The sequence below is a fragment of the Falco naumanni genome, chromosome 6 (genome assembly GCF_017639655.2).
Source record: "Falco naumanni isolate bFalNau1 chromosome 6, bFalNau1.pat, whole genome shotgun sequence".
In the NCBI taxonomy this organism is placed as follows: domain Eukaryota; kingdom Metazoa; phylum Chordata; class Aves; order Falconiformes; family Falconidae; genus Falco; species Falco naumanni.
In genome coordinates, this window is record NC_054059.1 from 48,542,872 (window position 1) to 48,561,415 (window position 18,544).

The following is an 18,544-nucleotide window of genomic DNA, read 5'->3' on the forward strand; positions in this document are numbered from 1 at the left end:
GCTCATCCCCTGCAAAATGTTATCGCGTTGGAAATCTGCCGTCGATTGAAATAATTGGGAGTGGGTTTAAATTAACTGTTTAGCCTTCGAGGAGCCAGCCCCCTCGGAGGGCAGTGGGGAGGCAGGAGGGGATGGCTGCAGAGGGAAAAGTGCAAAAATCGACCCCGCAGGACCAAAAAGTGCGAGGACTTTGTGAAGCGGGGGTGTGTGGGGTGTGGGGTTTTTTTCTTTCCGAACTGGAGGAGTAAACGGGATTTTTGGCCAACCATGCGAGGCGCCCCTTTGCAGTTTGAGCCCTCACGCAACAGCCGCGCCACTACAAAGGTGGCATTAAAAACGGCCAAGCCAGGACCGACGGGAAGGGATTGCGACACCGAGAGCCGCCTCGGGAGAGCGAGCCCCAGCAGCTTCCCGGCAGGCCCCGCGCGGCCCGGCCCGGCCCGCCCCTCCCCCGCCGGCTCCGGAGGCTCCGCAGGCTCCGCTGCGGCGCGGACTCTCCTCGCCTCCCCCCGCCGTTCCCGCTCCCCCTCCCCCGCACGTAGGCGCTTGGGGGTGGGGGGGGAGGAAAAAGCGCCCTTCCAGCCTGACTAGAAAATCAGCCTTGTTTCCTCAGAAACCGCAGCTGCTGCGAGCAGAAAACACGTCAGGCTGGCCCTCCAACACGCACAGATGTGCCTTTGTAAATCCACATAAATGCTGAGGAGGATTGCGTGCTGAGGGCAAACACCCTCCCCTCGGAGGACGGGGCCGAGGCAAATGGCAGGCGGCTTCTCCTTGCCGAAGGCCGCCCTTCCCCCCCCCCCCCGCTCCCTCCCTGGCTTTTAGTGGCCCTTGTTTAATTCTTCAGAGTGGCTTAAAGAGCAGCGAAACCTGGAGGCGGCCTAAATATGGAAACTTGGAAACTCGTGGAGAGGAGCCCGCTCCTCACAGGCCAGCCTCGCCCCTGCCTGCGGGGCTGGGGGCGGGGGTCTGCTGGGCCTTCGGGCCTTCTCTATTTTCGTTTTTATCTTTTCCTTTTTTAGGTCGTGTGTTAAAGGGATAGGCACCAAAGATACTGATCTTGTTCTGAGAGGACTTGGAGAGTGGGAGAAACACGGAGGGGACAGTTTCTGCTGACCTCGGAGAAAGCTTAAAATAAAACGTTGCATTAAAATTTACTGTGAGGCAGGGAGCGTTGTTTGTCATGCCCTCGCCGGCTGTAACTCCACCCTCAACTGCTTTTTCTCTGTTTCTCTTTTTTTTTTTTTTTTTTTTCCCCCGGCCTCTTTCCCCACTCTCTCTCTCTCGCTCTCTTTAATGTAACTTTCAGGCTGGATGAGTTGCAACTCGTTCTGCGTAATTAAAATGAGTGGATGATGGTTGAAAAGGGATGGAAAATCAGGCCGGGGGGGGGGCGGGGGGGGAGGAAGCCGGGCGGGCTGGAGCGCTGCTGCTGAAGCAGACAAAAACAGGTCTGGGCGCGCGGCGGCGGGGGAGGGGCGCGCGGGCCGCCATTGGCGCGCGGCGGGGCGCGGGCGCAGCTGCGGGAGCGGGGCGCAGGGCGGCGGCGCGGGCCCGGCACGCCGCGGCCATTTGTTTCCCCGCCGCCCGCCACGGCCCGCCGGGCGGGAAAGCTCTTTCGGGGGCTTTTTTCTTTCCTTTTTTTCCCCTTTCCAGCCACGTACAGACGAGGCTCGCAAAGGCCCCCCCCCCCCATCCCCAGCCGACGCAGTGTTGTTTACTTCCTTGACAATGGCTTTACTGAATTGTTTTACATTATTTTGGTACTTCCTGCAAATCTGCCCGTGATGGCTTACTCGGAAAAAATATTTCTTTAACAAAATCAGGCATATCCTGGACAGTGCGAGTTACATACGGAAAGACCTAACCTGCTTGAGTGCTTATTTTTATTCGACAGTTTAGTTAGGAGCTGGCCCAACTGCCTTTTTTTTTTTTTTTTTTTTTTTTTTTTTTTTTTTTTAAAAATCCACTTTTCTAGGGTATGGTTTTAGGGGCAGAGCTACAGTTGTCCCCGTAGCCACAGCAGCCTGTAATCTCTCATCTGCAACTTGGGCTGCTTTTCACCCACCATATAATTCTGTTTATATTAATAAAAGGCAGCTGAGTATGTGAGCCTGTGACTGTTGGGGTTATCTCCAATGCGCAGGACCAGCTGACTCAAGGGAAACAAGCAAGCGAAGCAGAGGACGTACCTGCGCAGGTATACGCACATACCTTTGTTGCTTTGGTGGGGAGAGACTCCAAACCAGGTTATTAATTAATGTAACAACATTTGAAAATACATGTTTAAAACTTCAGATTCGTCTAATTAGACTCGAAGCTAGGGCCAGTGTTTTTAAAGCTTCTTTATTTTTATGGCAAGTAAAAATGAAGGATTTTATCACTTCGACAGAATGATTTGGTAGATGTTCAAGCAGTTCTTGATTTCAGGAAGCCATTGCTGGCTAGTATGGAAACAAGTTTTCAAATTGAACTATACCAAATATACTTTTTTTCATTCTTTCCAAAAGGACAAAAGCAAATAAAAAAAAAATAAACCAACAAAACCCCACCATGGGACTCTGCTTTTGCCCTCCCCGTGTGCTGTTGTGTCTCCCCCTTTTAATGAGTAGGAGGGACAGAAGTTGTGACAGGGCAGGTACTGATTAGTTGCTGTCACTCTGCACAGATTAACACCTATTTTTAGGTTTTTGAACCTCTTGAGTAATAACTGGTTAAATTGGCACAGGTTAATAAGTTGGGGTCCACAGAGCCTCTTAACTGTTCACTGTGAAATTTGAATTAAAGAGACAGTCTCGCTTTGTCAAAACGATGGAAAAGGTTTATATACCAGACATTTACTGCGTGTCTGTGTTCGTGTGTGTACGTGTATGCGCACAGAACATACATAGGTCTGGAAAACAAAAGTGGAAATGAATTATTTTGGGCACGTTAACACACACACACGTGCAAAGTTAGAGAATCTTTGCAGAATAAATCTTCAGTGGAATAGGTTCTGAGAGGAAACATCTTCCTTCTTCACTTCTAATAGAAATATGACATTTGAAAATAAAACTTAATCTTTGTTTTTTCACGTGTTTTCTCCCTGTCCTCCCCCCATTATATCATTACACTGTTACACTGACACCCACTGGTAAAAGTTGCTCTGAGATCACGATTGTAAATTGAGCGTTTTGATGAAGGGACAGCTATTACTGAGGAATAAAAAATAAAATGAGGACCAAAGAATAGCTTCTTCCTCTTCCTCCCCCCTGAAAAAAAAAGCCTTGCAGTGTTCGGGGTGTTCTTTTTTTCCTTTTTTGAGGCGTTAGTGTGTGGATGCTCCAAACACGAGAAGGGAGGCTGTATTGTTTTCCTCTAAAAACATGACAACATTGAAATGTCTGCATTAGAAGCAGTTTATTTCTAGACATTTATGTGTTTGGGGACAGACAACAGGCTGGCACAGAGGAGAACAAGAGAAAGTAATTAATGTGTTAGTAACTGCTGTGTTTAACGCTGTTTCCCAGGTAAAACAACTTGAAGAAAACCAGAAATAATGGTCGTGCTAGAAATACAGTTGTGTGGGCACTGGCCTGATTGTATCAAAGCAGAGATGAATGCCAGCGCTGTGCAAGTCTTACTTCGTCTGTTTACCATTTAATTCGAAGTTGTCAGTGGTCTTGAAAGCCACTTGTGTTGGAGAAACAAGGCTTATTTTATTGAAATCTACCACAGCACCAAAATCTGGTTTGTGAGAGTGTCGTTCCATAGCCCTGCCTAGCACAAGAACAATACCGCGCAATTAGACTGTTTCAGGCTCTGAAATAGGCTTTCTTCCAAAACACCCTCCCCTTATATTAGGCATGTTCCTATTAATGAAATGATTGATTGAAAATCTTCCTGTGTTTATGTTGTTCGGGCAGCAGTAATGTGGGTTTCCCCTGTCTAGCCTAAAATTGTATCCAGTGGAGATGTATGGGACAGCTGTTTGTAAACTCAGAGTGAGACATAACAAATGAGTTGCAGCAAAACTGTGGCTGGCTTCCTTGTAAGTACAGTGATATGGTCTTTGTTTTAAGGGAGAAGGGGAACCTTAGTAGAAATAAATACAGAAACAAACAAAATGGACTCCACAAAACATGTAAGTGTTGAAAAGACCTGCCAGGGCTGCACAGTTCAGAAATTAAAACTCTGGCCTTTCACCTTTGAGATTGCAGTTCAAATCTTTCTTTACATTCTGAGTAAAATGAGCTTAAAATAAGTATAAAAAACAAGTCTCCAGGGTTGCCAGCTTACTGTTATAATTGGTGCAGATACTGTAATTGGAAAACAGGGTGAATGCTGAGGTTTAGTTCTTCAGGAAAAGTTACAAGAAAAATCTTTATTCGGGTACTTGCTGTATCCTCTTTTTTAGGCTAACCATGCAATATGTATGTGCATAAAGAAGAAATCCTTACAAAAAATGGTCATTGAAGTTGAGGATTTATACCAGGTTCTCGTGCCTGAAGATGTACTGCTGCACTGAATATTACCTTATATGCACACCACGGTACAGAAATGCTAAGTTTAGAAAACTGCACAAGGCTGTTAGCAATTGATTTGTTTTGCTATTTTACTTTGAATAATAATAAAAGCATGAATAGGGGGCTTTGAAATTGAGACAGGCTGGGAAAAAAATGCTAGCTTGTATCCTGTAATTATCCAGAAGCACCCTTATAGACCCAGAATAAAATTCACATAACAGGCATAGAGCACAATGAAGAATCAGAGTTTGTGAGGAGGTGGCGTGTCAATAGCCTGCCATATCCTTTCTCCTCTCCTCTTTCCCTGAGTGTCGTTCTTGTTCTGTTTGCATGAAGAAACTGCAGCAAACAAACAAGAAGAAAGGGGGGGAAAGAACATTTATAGTTCATATTGCAGTATTAAAATAAAATACTAAAAATGCTATAAGCAGTTTTATAGTCATTGTTTATGGACTCTAGAATTTTTAATATTCTAACATGTAATTGAATTCTGAAGCCAGGATTCTGCAATTAATCAAGCTTTTATAAGTGAGCTAGAATTTAACTTTGGAAGAATTTGGACTTACTTTTTTGGTTGTTTTTTGTTTATGGGTATAGCAAAAAAGTGAAATGCTGAAGCGGTCTGCAGTATCGTACATTGTGCACTTGCTTGGGTGAGCAAAAGTCCCAATTTGCTTGACTAGTTCAAGCATTTGAGAAACCTGATTGTTTGATTCCTGTATGCAAAGTCAGGCTTTGTGCATGCGAATCAGGGAACGTGGTTTTAGAGGACATATTTTTAGGGCTTGTGTTCACTTCTCTCTATTACAGTGGGTAGAGGACTCTAGTAAAATGCAAAAAAACACTAACACTTTGTCAGTTTATCTAGGCTTTAATTATTATGTGCCCTAGTTTGGATGGAAGTGACTCCTAGGAATGTTTTTATTTTTACCTACCCCCTTGAAATGTTCGTTGTAAAGCTGGACTAGATTTGAGTGCCAGCTTTCCTTCAGTTCTGAGGTGTATTGCTGTTGTGAGCTGGAAGAGGTGGAGGAGTTAGGTGCTGACTGGAGCACTTGTTCTTTCCCAGTAAACTCTTTAAATCCTGATACCAGAAGGGTCAAAAACTGGCCAGCTGTGACATCTGAATAATATTTAAAGCAGTTAATCCAGTCACGAGTGCTTATCAATCTTTGAACCTCATGGAGAGGTGATCCTAAAAATATTCAAGAGAAAGGATCAGGTCATTGGCAAAAATCATGTAGTTCAACTGACTCTTGTTCCACAGATTTACCTTTTCAAGTTAAGGTATGAAATACAGAACATTACCCAGGGGATTCCTCCTGTTTGGCTATTCGGCCAGGTGTGTTGATACTTTGTTGTGCAAATCATCCCTTCCAAATCTGTGCTCTGGATCTGACAAGTGAATTGCCCAGATATTATCAGTATTAGCCACCCTCTGTGTATGGCATGATGCTGATAATGGGAGAAGGGGGTGTCAGGCAGAGTTTTCTATCTAGTTGGGAAGGTAGAGACCAGGTTCTGAGAGCCTGTTACATCCCTGCTGGCAATTGCTTAGGCCATTTCCCCATGTAATTTACAGTTGCATGGACCACTGTGGTTCTGTTGTTGATCATATCACGCTGCTATGGCAACATTAATTTAGCTGAGTATGCAATATCAGATATACATTTAATATGTTTAATTCTCTTCAGAGAGATAAATTTCAGTCTTTTTGGGGGGTTTGGTTTTGGTTTTTTTTTTTTTTTTCTTATAGAGGTGTAGGCTTTCCTTGCATTTAATTGTTCATCTCCTTTCTGATCTGTTCTGATATTTTTTCCCCATTAAAGTTGAAAAGGGTCGTTTTTGTGTGAACCGGTTTTCTGAAAATCATGCTTTAGAAAATCCTGATACATCAGTCCTATGAGGGAAGGTTGAGATGGGGGAGCATAGATGTAATAAAGAATCACTTTCTTCTCCTGACTCAGAACTCGGTTGTGAGCGAGTAGAACCACCTACAATCTAGAAAAAAAAGTTAATAAGGACATAAGTTCTATGTAGGGTAGGTCTTCTGGTGATAAATTTTGCCTTGGTGTGACTTTTTTGCTTACTGGTGTTTTATTTGCAAAAAGTACGACTTTTTTCAGATAAAGCAAAAGGAAAAATGAAACAGTCCTTGTAGAGCAGGAGTTGAAAGTACTGTGGAGATTGTGAAAGGTGCTCAAAATGGTGTTGTTTTTTTCCTGTTATATTTCAGATTCAGCTAGGCTGTGTAAGTTATCCATTCCATTAAAAGTAGGAATAAATAATGCAATTTATGTTTGGAATTGATTGTGAGACACAGTAAAGCTTTTAAGTTAAACCCTGTTTCTGAAACAGAGTGCTCCCTACATTGTGTGCCTCCTTGCCTCAAAAAATCTTTTTAACCCACATACCCAAAATAATGTTGTCTAAGGTGCAGGAAGCTTTTTCTCCTGAACACAATAGGAATATGTTGAACCTTTTGAAAACAGTTTCTGTTTTTCAAACACCTTTTCTTTTTCAGCATAGATAATTAACGCTGCCTTCACAGTGCTTGGTGCCCTTGATACATGTTACCTTTGACAGATCCTTTCTGTTTGCCACCTCTTCCTAACATGCTTCCAAGATTTTCAGCACAAAATAGCTTAGTATCTTTGATGTTGGTTGTATACGGGCTCAATTAAATAAGAAAGCTGCTGACAGAATGGTGTAGAGTTGAAACTTGAAGCTTTGTTTCTGTAAAGATTTTGTCCTTGGTCACTTGTCATCAGTTTTTGCTGCAAATTGTTTGACTTCTTTTAGGCAGGATTGTTAAGATGTGCAGTTTTAGCTAGGACTGTATTTGTTTTCACTTTTACAGGTGGTATGGGCTGTAATTATGTAGAGAAGTAGGAAAAGGGAGCAGGGGAGTACTCTGCAGTTGCGGCCTTAAGCAGCAAAAAAACTCCCTGCTGGTGAGGGTGGCTTTAAAACATGCCTTTCTGGAACTTTCTGGATTATTTAAAAGCATTATGGCACTGCAGCTGTTCAGTACCATCCTCGAGGTGCTGGTGGATGGCATCTTGTATTTACAATAAGCAACCCAGCTTTGTCTGAAAGGGGCTGTTGGGGGGTGTTCAAGTGGCCCCTTGGGTTGCTGAGCTGTGGCAGTGAGAACCTCCAGCCCTACAAGTAGAGGGCTGCAGGTTTAACGTTTTTCGGTGTTTCTGTAGCAAGACCCCCCTTACAGCCTCCTCACAGCCTAATGGTGTGATAGTGCACAAAGGCAGCAGGTGTAGAAACACTTTGCCTTGGACTTTGGTCGACAAGGTTTTATGATTCCCAGTCTTGGAAATGGGGAAATGAAATGATGAAATCATGGTGTTGGAACAAGAGAGTAAGAAGTACAAATGGATTAGAAAAGACGCAGACACAATACCTAAATAAAAGGCTTACCGGTGGCAGTAATTGTCACTGCTTATGTCACATGGTATAATGACAGTTTTTCAGGATTTCCCACATACTAGAATGCATGAGGATGAAAGGTTGGAAATTTTTTTTTATAATATCTAACACTCTTTTCTTAAGGGAAATTAAATAGCGACTGCTCTGAGATTTCGGTCTAAGTACAACAATCATTTTGATCTCCACATTGTCAAACAAATAAATATCAAAAGCTAATTTTCAGTGCAGTTACTGTGTTTCATGCTGTGTTCTGGTGTGAAAGAACTAATTGTATGTTACACTCTTTGCCTATATATATGAAAAACAGTATGATAGAAAAATACTAAAGGATTTGGATGATGAATACACGTTTACAGAGGAAAAAGAACAGGTGCATGTGTATGTCTGTGTATATATATATGTGTGTGTGTCTTACCTGCTTCATCTCCTAATGACAAGAGCAGATGAACATGTTACAGTCATGAATTCGCTGCTGATCAGCTGTATATATGGTACATATGGAGCATTAAGTTACCACAGAATTGGAAGGGATGGGAGCGCGCTCACAGGTAGGTCTCAGGTTCCCCTGCACTGAACATGCGCTGAGAAGAGATGTACGGAATCCCAAGTGTCAGTTTATCTGGGATTTGTGGCAGTTGTTTCCTGGTGCAGACCTAAATGTGTTTTTACCTTTATGTCTTTTTGAGGTTACAGGAACTGCCCCATAGCGCACAACTTATTTTCTCCCAAGTTGCTTCTAATATGTGTAATTCTGTTGTAAGTATTACATCGCACAAGGCTGACAGTTATTGCTTTTAGTTAGCTAATATCGAGAGTCTAATTTTTTTTCTTCTGGGGGATTGGCCTTGTTCCCAGGATTTTGCAAAATATTTGCAATGGGAGGCTAAACCAGCAGCAGGTTAGTCAATAGCACATCCAACCATGTGTGTTGGGCACAATGCCGAAGATGTGAATGATATAGTTGTAAATCAGCATCCCCAAAAGCATTAGCATTTAAGAAAAAGTTTAAAAATATGAGCATGACAGATCTGTTCCACTAAACAGCTTTTAAGAACATGAAGCATCATTGTGTTTTATCTCGAACACTGGCTGACCAAGTACAGAGCTGCTTCAGCGAGGTGCGTCCTTGAGCCACTGTTGTCTGTACATGCTAATAAGGAGAATGAGGAGAATTAATAAGCAATTTGAGCTGCAGCATAGTTTCTTGAAACATTTTCTCAAACCTTTTTAACACAAAGTAGCACTCAAAGTTACTCTGTAATTTAAAGAGAGATAATTTTGTTACTTAATTTGTATTTTTGGAGCTAAAAATTGTGACTCCAAAAATTAGAACACTGATCTTCATTATTGCTAGACGTGGTGAGCTAAGAGATCAGTGACAGATACTATAAAGAACAAGTAAAATAAAGGTAAAGTCCAAGAAAAAGTGGATGCCAGATTTAATGAATAACTGCCCTGAACTGGGTCATATTGTATCCAGGTTTTGCACAGGTGAAACTGTGAAGAGATGGCATTTACTTAACCAAAAAGCCTTGAGTAAGTAAGTCTCGATGGACTTAGTGCAGAATGTGAGGAAAATTTGGCTGAGCTATCTGTAATTAATGAGGTTTATACAGTGTGACTCTCATGCCTTTATTTCAGGCATAGATTCATGGTCATAACAAAGGTGTGTCTTTGGTGTGTTTGTTCAAGGATTGCCCAGGGAAGGTGCCCAGTCCTCGCTTGCTGCAGAGCTGAACCCCAGCCTGAAGTACATGCATGATTGCCATTAAAAATAAACAAAACTGGTGGCAGGTAGCAGAAAAAAAGAGAAGGGCGGGCTGTTGCAGTTACCAAAGTTTATGCCTACAGTTCTGCATGTGTTAAAAGCTGTGTACGCCCTCAGTAAATCCTTGAGGAATTGCCAGAAACTCCTGTGGGTCATCTAGGTTTGTCCGTGCTCCAGTGAGAAGGACAACCATCTTCTACAGTTGCTGAATCCTAAATTACTTTAAAAGGCAGGCAAAGGGCAGAGGTACTACGGCTAGTTAGGCTGGATTTTGTGAAGATACGAATGACTATAGCCATATTCATCTTTGAAATAAACTTTCTAAGAACTTTGAAAAATGAAAACTGGATTAACTTCCTGTCACCTTCGTTTTCAAAGAGACAGTTTTGGAACTGGTGGTGTGTGGGTGGGTGGGCTGATGGGAAAACCTTAGAAGCTGAGAATAGGCGCTAGAAAGGGATTATGAGGGTATACCCGCACCAAGCACTACAGCGTCCTCCGCATTTCACGCTACTCAGGCTATTTCCTATAGACCGCTCAGCAAAACTGGTGTGTGGAAATAGTACTTGGAGCTACATTTGCATTGCTCTGCGCCTGGACTAGTGAGTCCCATTTATAAGTTGTTGGGACTACGGAGCCTCCCCCCACCTGCCACAAAGTCCGGTGTAAGTCAGGAGGGCAAACGTGGGTTACAAGAGCAGGCGGTGTGATTATGGACTGGGCAGTGTGATGTGGTTTGTCTTACCCCAGCTGAGCAAGAAGTGCACCCCAACGGCAAGAGGGTGATTTGGCAGTAGTTGAGGAGAGAGCACCAGTATTTTCTCATTCTTTTACGATTTCGTTGTCGTGGGGAAGAGAGTCCTTTCTGATGTGATGGATCTTTAGTGAACAGGAAAAACAAAAGTATTACAAAATGCAAGTATTAACATACACATTTATTTTGTTTTGAGCATATTTTAAAAGGGCCAGAGGCATGCCTTTTGAGTAAGCTGGCAGTTGGCAAAAACCCTCTAGGTATCAGAGACGCCCTGTGCTATAATTTTCCTAGAATAATAATGTCAAACAAATGACAATAGGAAGCCTATAAAATTTGCAGCCAGCTGGGCAGATTCTCTTGTGTGACCCACAGAAACTGCAAGTGCCCGTGCAGAATATTTTGTCTTGATCAGAGCTGCTCCAGTCTACTGCATTCCTTGCCAGAGTAGCTGTAACCCCCTCACCTGCCAGCTGCAAATAGCGGCTCCATTAGATGAACTCTGAGAAGCTCTGACCCAAGTCTGAGAGCAGCGTTAAGTGTGTGTTGTATTGGGAGTTTTTGCCTGGGTAGTTAAATGTAGATCAATGATCCTTTTCAGCATTAGTGTTAACAGGATATTATACAGGAATCAGCATGCACCAGAAATGATTATTAGTGCTTATTTTCAGATGCCCCCAAAAAAGATGGAGAGGAGTTCTGTGACCCATGTCTTTTGCGAGTCAGTTATTTTGTCCTTGCATACTTACTGCCTCATATTCTGTTGTTTGGATAACAGTCTGGGTATGAAGCATAGCTGCAATTTCTCCTGTGAATGGTATTCCACTTCCCATGGCTCTTGCTCAGTTTCAGCTAATCCTGTCTCAAACAAAGTCTTGATGAGACGAGGAGCTGGACTGAGCTGAGGACTGAATCGATGCCGAGGATGGCTTTGGGGAAGACCATATTATAATAATTCCTTGTGTCATCTGATCACTAGGTTGTACAACTGCTCCAAAAGGGTATTGTTCAACATTGCTCCTCAAGGTTTTGATCTTAGGTTTCAACAGCTTTTCTCTTTGTCAGGGAGGTAAAAATTACTCTCTGCATGATTCACTGTAAGTCTCCTGGTTGCGATGCAGTATTGTTTGTCAAACTGGAGCTGTGCGAGTCCTTTACTGAAAAGCAAAACAAAAACACTGAGTAAGTCTCTGCTTCTGACAAAAAGAGACTCGGGGTACTCCCTGACTTGTTTCAGGGTACTCCACACGTTACTCATCAGGGACCTTCCAGGCTGATGAGAGCACATATGTGAGTTCTTCCATCTTGTAAAATAAAAAACTGTAAAATTATATTTATTCTACTATGAAATTATAGAATACTATATAAGCAGTAGTGGTCTTGGCCACACCCGCCCATTTTGGAGACCATGTAGGTTGTGTAGGGAGGTAGGAAATTCATTTTGGTCACATACTGGAGAGGTTCTGGAAGATTTCTTGGCACCATCTCGGCTAGCCCCAGTTCCTGGTCCCTGGAGTGCCTCGGCCAGGGGCCAGCAGCAGGGAGCAGGCTCCAGGAGGGGTACATTGCCCAGGTGGGACAAGTGTGCTCCAGCTGTGGGATACTCCTGCTTAAACCACTAATTGTGTCTCATGTGATTGACCTACCATGTATGTTCAATGCTCGCTCTCTGGACTACTACCCCATCATTTACCCTTTACCACCTACAATAGCCTTCTAGCCCAGAATTGCAGGATACTGTAGTGTGGTTTCGGATTGCTTATTAGAAGCAAAAAGGCTGTTTGATTCTTGTGATAAACTGGAAAAAACACCGATGAACAGTGGTTAAAAGTTGCTTTTACGCAGAAGTAAAATATAGGGCAAACAGGCCCATTCAGCTATAACACTACTGTGAGGAGTGGAAAGTGGACTGAAGCAAAGATTCAGAGCAGTGCCTCGAGGGGAAAGCTGCTGAATCCGATACAGTTCCATAGATATATAGATACATGAAACGAACAGTGCTTCATTTAAGAGCCAAGTCTGCTTTTTTTAATGATGCAGGGAATTTTTCACTGTAAAAGAAAAACGCCCCCCTGCCCAAGATAATGTATTTACATACGTACAGTCAGAACAGACAAATAAAATAGGAATGTTTAGCTGCTACAAATAAGTATATAATGAGAAGTTCTCAATTAATGTCTGATTATCTTGAAGCAATAGCGAATCTCTTGTTTGGCTTTTTTTTGTTTATTGGAATGGAAGTGATATATTTTGAAGCTGATTAAAAGAAAGATGATGCTTGCGTGATTCTTAAGGAAATTTTCTCTTCTGCTCGGGGAATGTGGATGCTGATTGAAGTACACTCTCATTCCCACTAGAGGGGTGTCCTCTCAGCCTAGGTTGTAATGCATTTTGGCTTTTTTTTTTTTTTTTTAAACTCAGCATGCGGAAAACCTCACACTGTCCCACATCTTGTACTTTATATTGTGTATATTATGGTGTCAGCAGTTACTCGTCTTTTACTGATCTTAGCTTCCTTTTATACAAAGAGGTGAATGGACTAACACACTAGTACACTGGTAAACACAGTAGTAACAAAGAATACAGAGGATGTTTTATTGCATCATCTGCAAGGTGAGGACAAGTATTTATCACAGAAGTGGTGTGATTACTTTTGGAAAAACAGAAGTGGCATTATCAGACCTGTTCAATAGCATTTTTTAATTAGAATTATTATCTACACTAATAGCTGTGCTCCAAACCATTTTACTTTCTGCAAGCCTTACATTTCTAAGCATAAAAGAAAATATTGCTATATGTAAAAGAGACTAAGCCTATGTTACATCAGCTTAAAAACTCCTGCTTTACTCTGTGATGTCACAGTTTGTTCCTCTTCTCAATTTCTTGGTGAAAAGGAGGGGGATTGAATTTTGTAAATGTGCAGATTGTGGTGCCATGTTAATTCATGTATTTTGAAACTGTGGCAATTTTGAGCATTCTCCTGGCCCTGAGCAAGCGGGAGCTTAATTAGCACAACCCATTTGTTGGCAGTACCACTGTACTCTACAGCGAAGGTCCCCGCATGGTGAGGTGGCCTCTCTGCAGACGAGGAGCAGTGCGGAGCCCGAACAAAGGACGCTCTGCCCGATCTGCGCTGGGTCAGTGCTGGAGTTCGGTGCCGTCCACAGTGTGCTCCTGCAGCTGGGAGCACTGCGGGATGCAGGGCAGAGGGCAGGCAGCTCTGGGCAGGCTGGCTGGGGACGTTAGCAGAGCTGGGACTGCTTGGGAAGGAGAGGAGGAGGAAGGGAACAGCGGGTGAGGGAGGCAGGGTGGACTGGAGCTGGCAAGCAGTCAGCAGCCTTGCTGGGGTCAAGGAGAGAGTCAGAGAAGGGACCCAGCGACACAGAAGAAGGCTCCAGTTTTCCTAATGAATCTCCACAGCTAGTGTAGCAGAGTAATAAACATTGATGGGTCTGGAGGCAACATCTAGGGGGTGTGACTGGCGCAATCCTGGATAGAGAAAACTTGAGTGAGTTTTGAACAAGATTGCACTTGGGGTCTGTCTAGTTACAGGAGTTGGATGTTGTACCAAAACAGTAAGCCTAGTAAAAATGAGCATCCACAGTTTAGATGGGGGTACCACATTAACCCTAACCAGACTGCTTCAGGTGTTGGAATGACTTTTTTCAGAAGTCTTGAGCATCTGAGTAGGGCACTGTGTTGTGACAGGCAGTCATAGTTACTTCCAATACAGTTGCTGATTATTCTCTTTTTGGCCCTGGGCAAGTCACTTAACCCTCTGTCTGTTTCTTCATCTGTAAAATATATTATGGATATTTATCAGTCTCACCAGGACTGATTGTTTAATATTTATAAAGTGCCTAAAGGATTAGAAGCTTAATATAAGTAGCTAATACATATCATTTTAGATTGATTTTATTTACTTGTGTTTTTTTTTTTTTCTACCTCCTATTGAATGAGATACTATTTTGTAGCCTCTTACTGCCATTCCTAATCAGCTGGACAGGTCACAATTGGATAACTTCAGGTTCATTTTCTTCTTTTATTCCTAGTTCCTATAAATGCTTTATTCCCTTCCCCCCCTTTTTTCCCTCCCTTTTTTAATTTAGAGATGAAGAGATACCATATGTTGCTAGATCATGACATAAATATATTTAAGTGCTGCCGTCATTGTTAGTTTATCAGCCTTTCCATTATAAACCCTCTTGTTCAGGGGTTTATAACTCTGGCATTATAACGTGCTTCAGGCTGAAACTTGACATTCATTTTTTTCCCTCTTGATTTGCTTTAAATCCTTCACTCTTCTTAAGTTAAACTGGAGATTAGATACATTAGTTATAGTTATACTAGTTGTATAAATTACAATGCAGCAGTAGGCATTTTAAATAGGATGTAAATCACAGAAATAGAGACTTTCCTAGTTGTTAACTGGGAGCCTGGGAGTAGAAATCTGGGATTATTTTCCTGAGCGTGTCCCTGGCTTGGCATATGACTACTAAGAAATTATTTAACCTCTTTCTGCCTTTCTCTTCTGCCTCTATATTGGGATGATGACATTTCTTATTTCACTGGTGTATTGGGAAGCTTAATTAATTAGATTTCATAAAAGCACCGAGATTCTCAGGTGACAGGTGCTGAAGTGTGAAGTATTTTTAAGGAGTCTGATGAAAAATCAGTGTGTCTGTTGCCTGTTGTCCCAGATTAGCGAACATCAACTCTTAGAGCTGTGTGGTATGTGGCAACCAGCAAGGAGCTGGATATGAAGCACCACTAGATGACCGAGCAGCTTGCTTTCCTCAAGCTTCCAAACATTCACTGTATCTTGCACCCGGCTAGTCTTGGCCTTTGCCTGGGGATTTTTTATTCCCCAAGTTCTACTGTTATCAAAGAATTTGGTATGCTCAAGGCAGGACAGGAGCCTGCAAGCAAGACCTCTTCTGCAGTTTCCCATCAGGGCTGTTCCACTTGGTGCTGGTGCAGGAGTTACCCAGCCTGGTTAGAAGATAATGGGAGGGGAAGAGTTCAGATTCAGATCTTTCCAGCCTGTTTTTACAGGGAGATTGTGTTGTGCTCGGGCAGCTTTTTGGTGTAGCCAAAACTCCATATGGAGAACGGTGTTTCAGCCATAGTACAGTAAATTCTGGGACACTGACAGGTACTTTTCACGTCGTTTCAGTTAAGAAACCTTGTTTGTGCCTTGAGGGATATTTTTGGAGTTTCCTCCCTTGAGGATTTCTTTTGTCAGCTGTTAGTTCAGAGTGTCCTACTCTTTCCTAGGGTTGACCCAAACTGGCATCTTCATTTACAGATCTCTTTGCCTGGACTGTGGTGCTGTGCTCAGGAGAGAGAGGGTCTTGATGGTGGCTAAATTTGAAATTATCTTTCTCCTTATAATTTCAGGTTGAAGTCTTGGCCTCCGAGGATGCTACATTTGGACACAAGGTGTGTAGTTTGATGCAGTTTTGTTATATAGGTCCCATCAATTTATATTACTGGATGTGAAGTCACAGATGACAGTTTTCAACCTGAGAATGGAGGAGCCTGTGACTTGCATCCATTAATTCAGAAACTTTCCCTCACATGTGGTAATCTGAGAATGACACACAGGCTGATTTAATCCTGTTATTTGGTATAAAACCTGTGAGCAAATTTTACTTTCGGAAGCCTGAAAGGACTATCAGCTTTGTAGTAAATTCTAAGATTGGACTTACCCAAATGCTGGATTTGGTTTTGTTCCATAGATTTGCAGCTCAAAAATTAGAGTTACCTGCTTTGCAGTGTGCAGAGTAAGCCACTTTGTTCATAGTCCTTTTTCACAATGATTCTCAAGTAGAAAGTAGTACATTGAAAAGCTGCATCACCCTGTGTTCAATTGTAGATCCAATGTATGGCATGCAGTTTGCGTGTTGGAGAGACCATTTTATACCTGCTCTGCTAAATGAATGGGCTGTATCCTAGTTATTGCTGAAGTTTCTTTGGCCGGTGAACATTACGGTGATGACGACAGTTGAGCACTAATAGCGGATGATTTTAAGCAGGGCAGATTGTGTGTAGGCTATAACTAGTTAGCTAGGAAGAAAGTGGATGGGGTGGGGTAGAAGGAGATTGTAGGAGCAGTAGGCTAAATCATGACAATGAAGTTTCCTGCTGCTGAAGGCCCACATGCTGTGATACTACTGCAGGTGAGAAAATAGCAGTGCTGTTACTGTCAAGGCAAAAAAAAAAATTCAAGAAAATATGAAATAAGTTCTGTAGGTTTATATAGAATACGGTAAACAAAATTAACCAACAGGAAAAAAAAGCTTTAAAAGCACCTAAATATTCATGATGCCAGAATTTGCGTTATGTCTGTAGTGTACATTTTTATGTTGATGTGTGATAAAGTAATTTAAATAAATTCTTAAAAAACAGAACCACTCCAGTATTATTTAAGTAATTAACATATGGTAGTCTGCAGTATTTTCTGGGTTTTATTTAATACCCAGCATGCACACAGAATATTCATTGAATAGATAATGAACCTGGAGGGTCAGATCTTGTGAACTCATGTCCATAATCCTTCAGACTAGGTGGGTAAAAATAAATATTGCTGAAGATTATTGTAGCCAATCACTCTCACAACTAAAACACTGTGGAGGAGGCATCTTGATTTTTTCGTCGCTAGACTTGCAGAGTGTTTTTCAGTCTTTGAGTCATCTTGATGGACATCCTTTGAAACGCCTTTTTATTACCAGAACTTCTAAGAATTTTCTATTACTAAGCTTCAGTTTTACAAAACCGAACCAGTACTGTTGTCAGCTCTTAACATCATCCTTCAGAGTCCCAAGCAACTTTTCTGTAAGATTTAGCTTCAGAACCAACAAGGTCTTTTTACTTTCTTAAAATAGTAGCTTTACATAGGGATGTCGTGTACTTTTTAATTAATAAAGAATAAAAGTGAATGTATCATTCCAAATTTGTTGATCCCAGAATTAATTTTAGCTGTCTTTTTAGGCATGCAGTGAAAGCCCTTTCCTCCTCTCCTGTAAGAAGTGTTTTCTTTACTGTCTGTCTCAATGACAAATGAATGTCAGTGTCTCTGTTACATTAACAAATGAGTTGGTATGCCCACGGAGAAGTCATATAAGCCCAATATTTTTAATGGGGAAAAAAATTAATTCTGTAAATTAGAAAATAAGTTGGTATTGGGAGTACCAGATAATGAAGTTGAGAAGGATGTAAGACTCGGAGTTCGCATGATGTAATGCTTTCCTTGATACCAGCTTTTAGCCTGAATTTCCCTCCAGGTCTGTCAGAGACTGTTGAGAGGTCTATCTTTACGGTTCTGCATGTAGCATATGCTTCGGCTTGAAATACTGTAGGACCCCTCTGTATGCATAAGCGGAAGCATAATTCGCTGCAGGGGATGACTCTTCTTCTGACTGTATCCATTCCACCTGTCCTTAGACACTTACCACTTAATTTTAGGCTTGTTGACGGGCTGTGTTGCCTGTAGATGTTAGAATACTGTTTTTAAAAAAGGATATTTCTAGACTGCTGAAAGAGCTTACAATGTTATCTGTTCGTCTTAATTCTCTGTGGTTTTAGTCTCATGGTAAATACGTATGCTGGCAGCGAATGGGGCTGTTTCCCAGGAAAATACTCTGAATGAGGCAGCAGAACGTCGTTCAGCTTCCCTGTAGTTGTCATCGGTGAAGTGATCTGGCTGATGGAGTCTGCCCCTTGAATAGTTGTCTTTGATGCTGATAAGTCCGTGTAGAAATCGGCTAAAGGATGTTTTGATGCAAAATATGCATATTGATTTGGGCAAAATAATTCTTATTTTTTAAAATAAGATAAAAGCTATTGTTTCACACTGTCAAAATATCCAGGGAAGAGGCACCTTGAAGTACCAAATCTTATCTTTACTCCATAAACACAGAGCAGGTGCAGATTGCAGACCGTTAACAATAGTCCTTCAGAATGTTCCCTCCACCTCACCTTTTTAATGACAGTCTTCCCAAAACAGAGGTAGAATACAAGGCATTTATTGGAGTAAAAATGACATCTCAGTGTGATTTTTTTTTTTCCATT

The 18,544-nt window shown here is 42.0% G+C and overlaps 1 protein-coding gene across 10 annotated transcripts in view; it reads left to right on the forward strand.

Annotated features, from left to right (window-relative positions):
* ARID1B (AT-rich interaction domain 1B) overlaps positions 1-18,544 on the forward strand; it is a 335,632-nt gene that overhangs the window by 171,906 nt on the left and 145,182 nt on the right. For 6 of the 10 annotated variants that reach the window (XM_040598764.1, XM_040598762.1, XM_040598768.1 and 3 more), the window contains exon 5: positions 15,872-15,913. The exons of the other annotated variants lie outside the window; for them this stretch is intronic. In XM_040598764.1, coding sequence (XP_040454698.1) covers positions 15,872-15,913 — 42 coding nt within the window. The remainder of the gene's footprint in view (positions 1-15,871; positions 15,914-18,544) is intronic. 10 annotated transcript variants of the gene reach the window in all.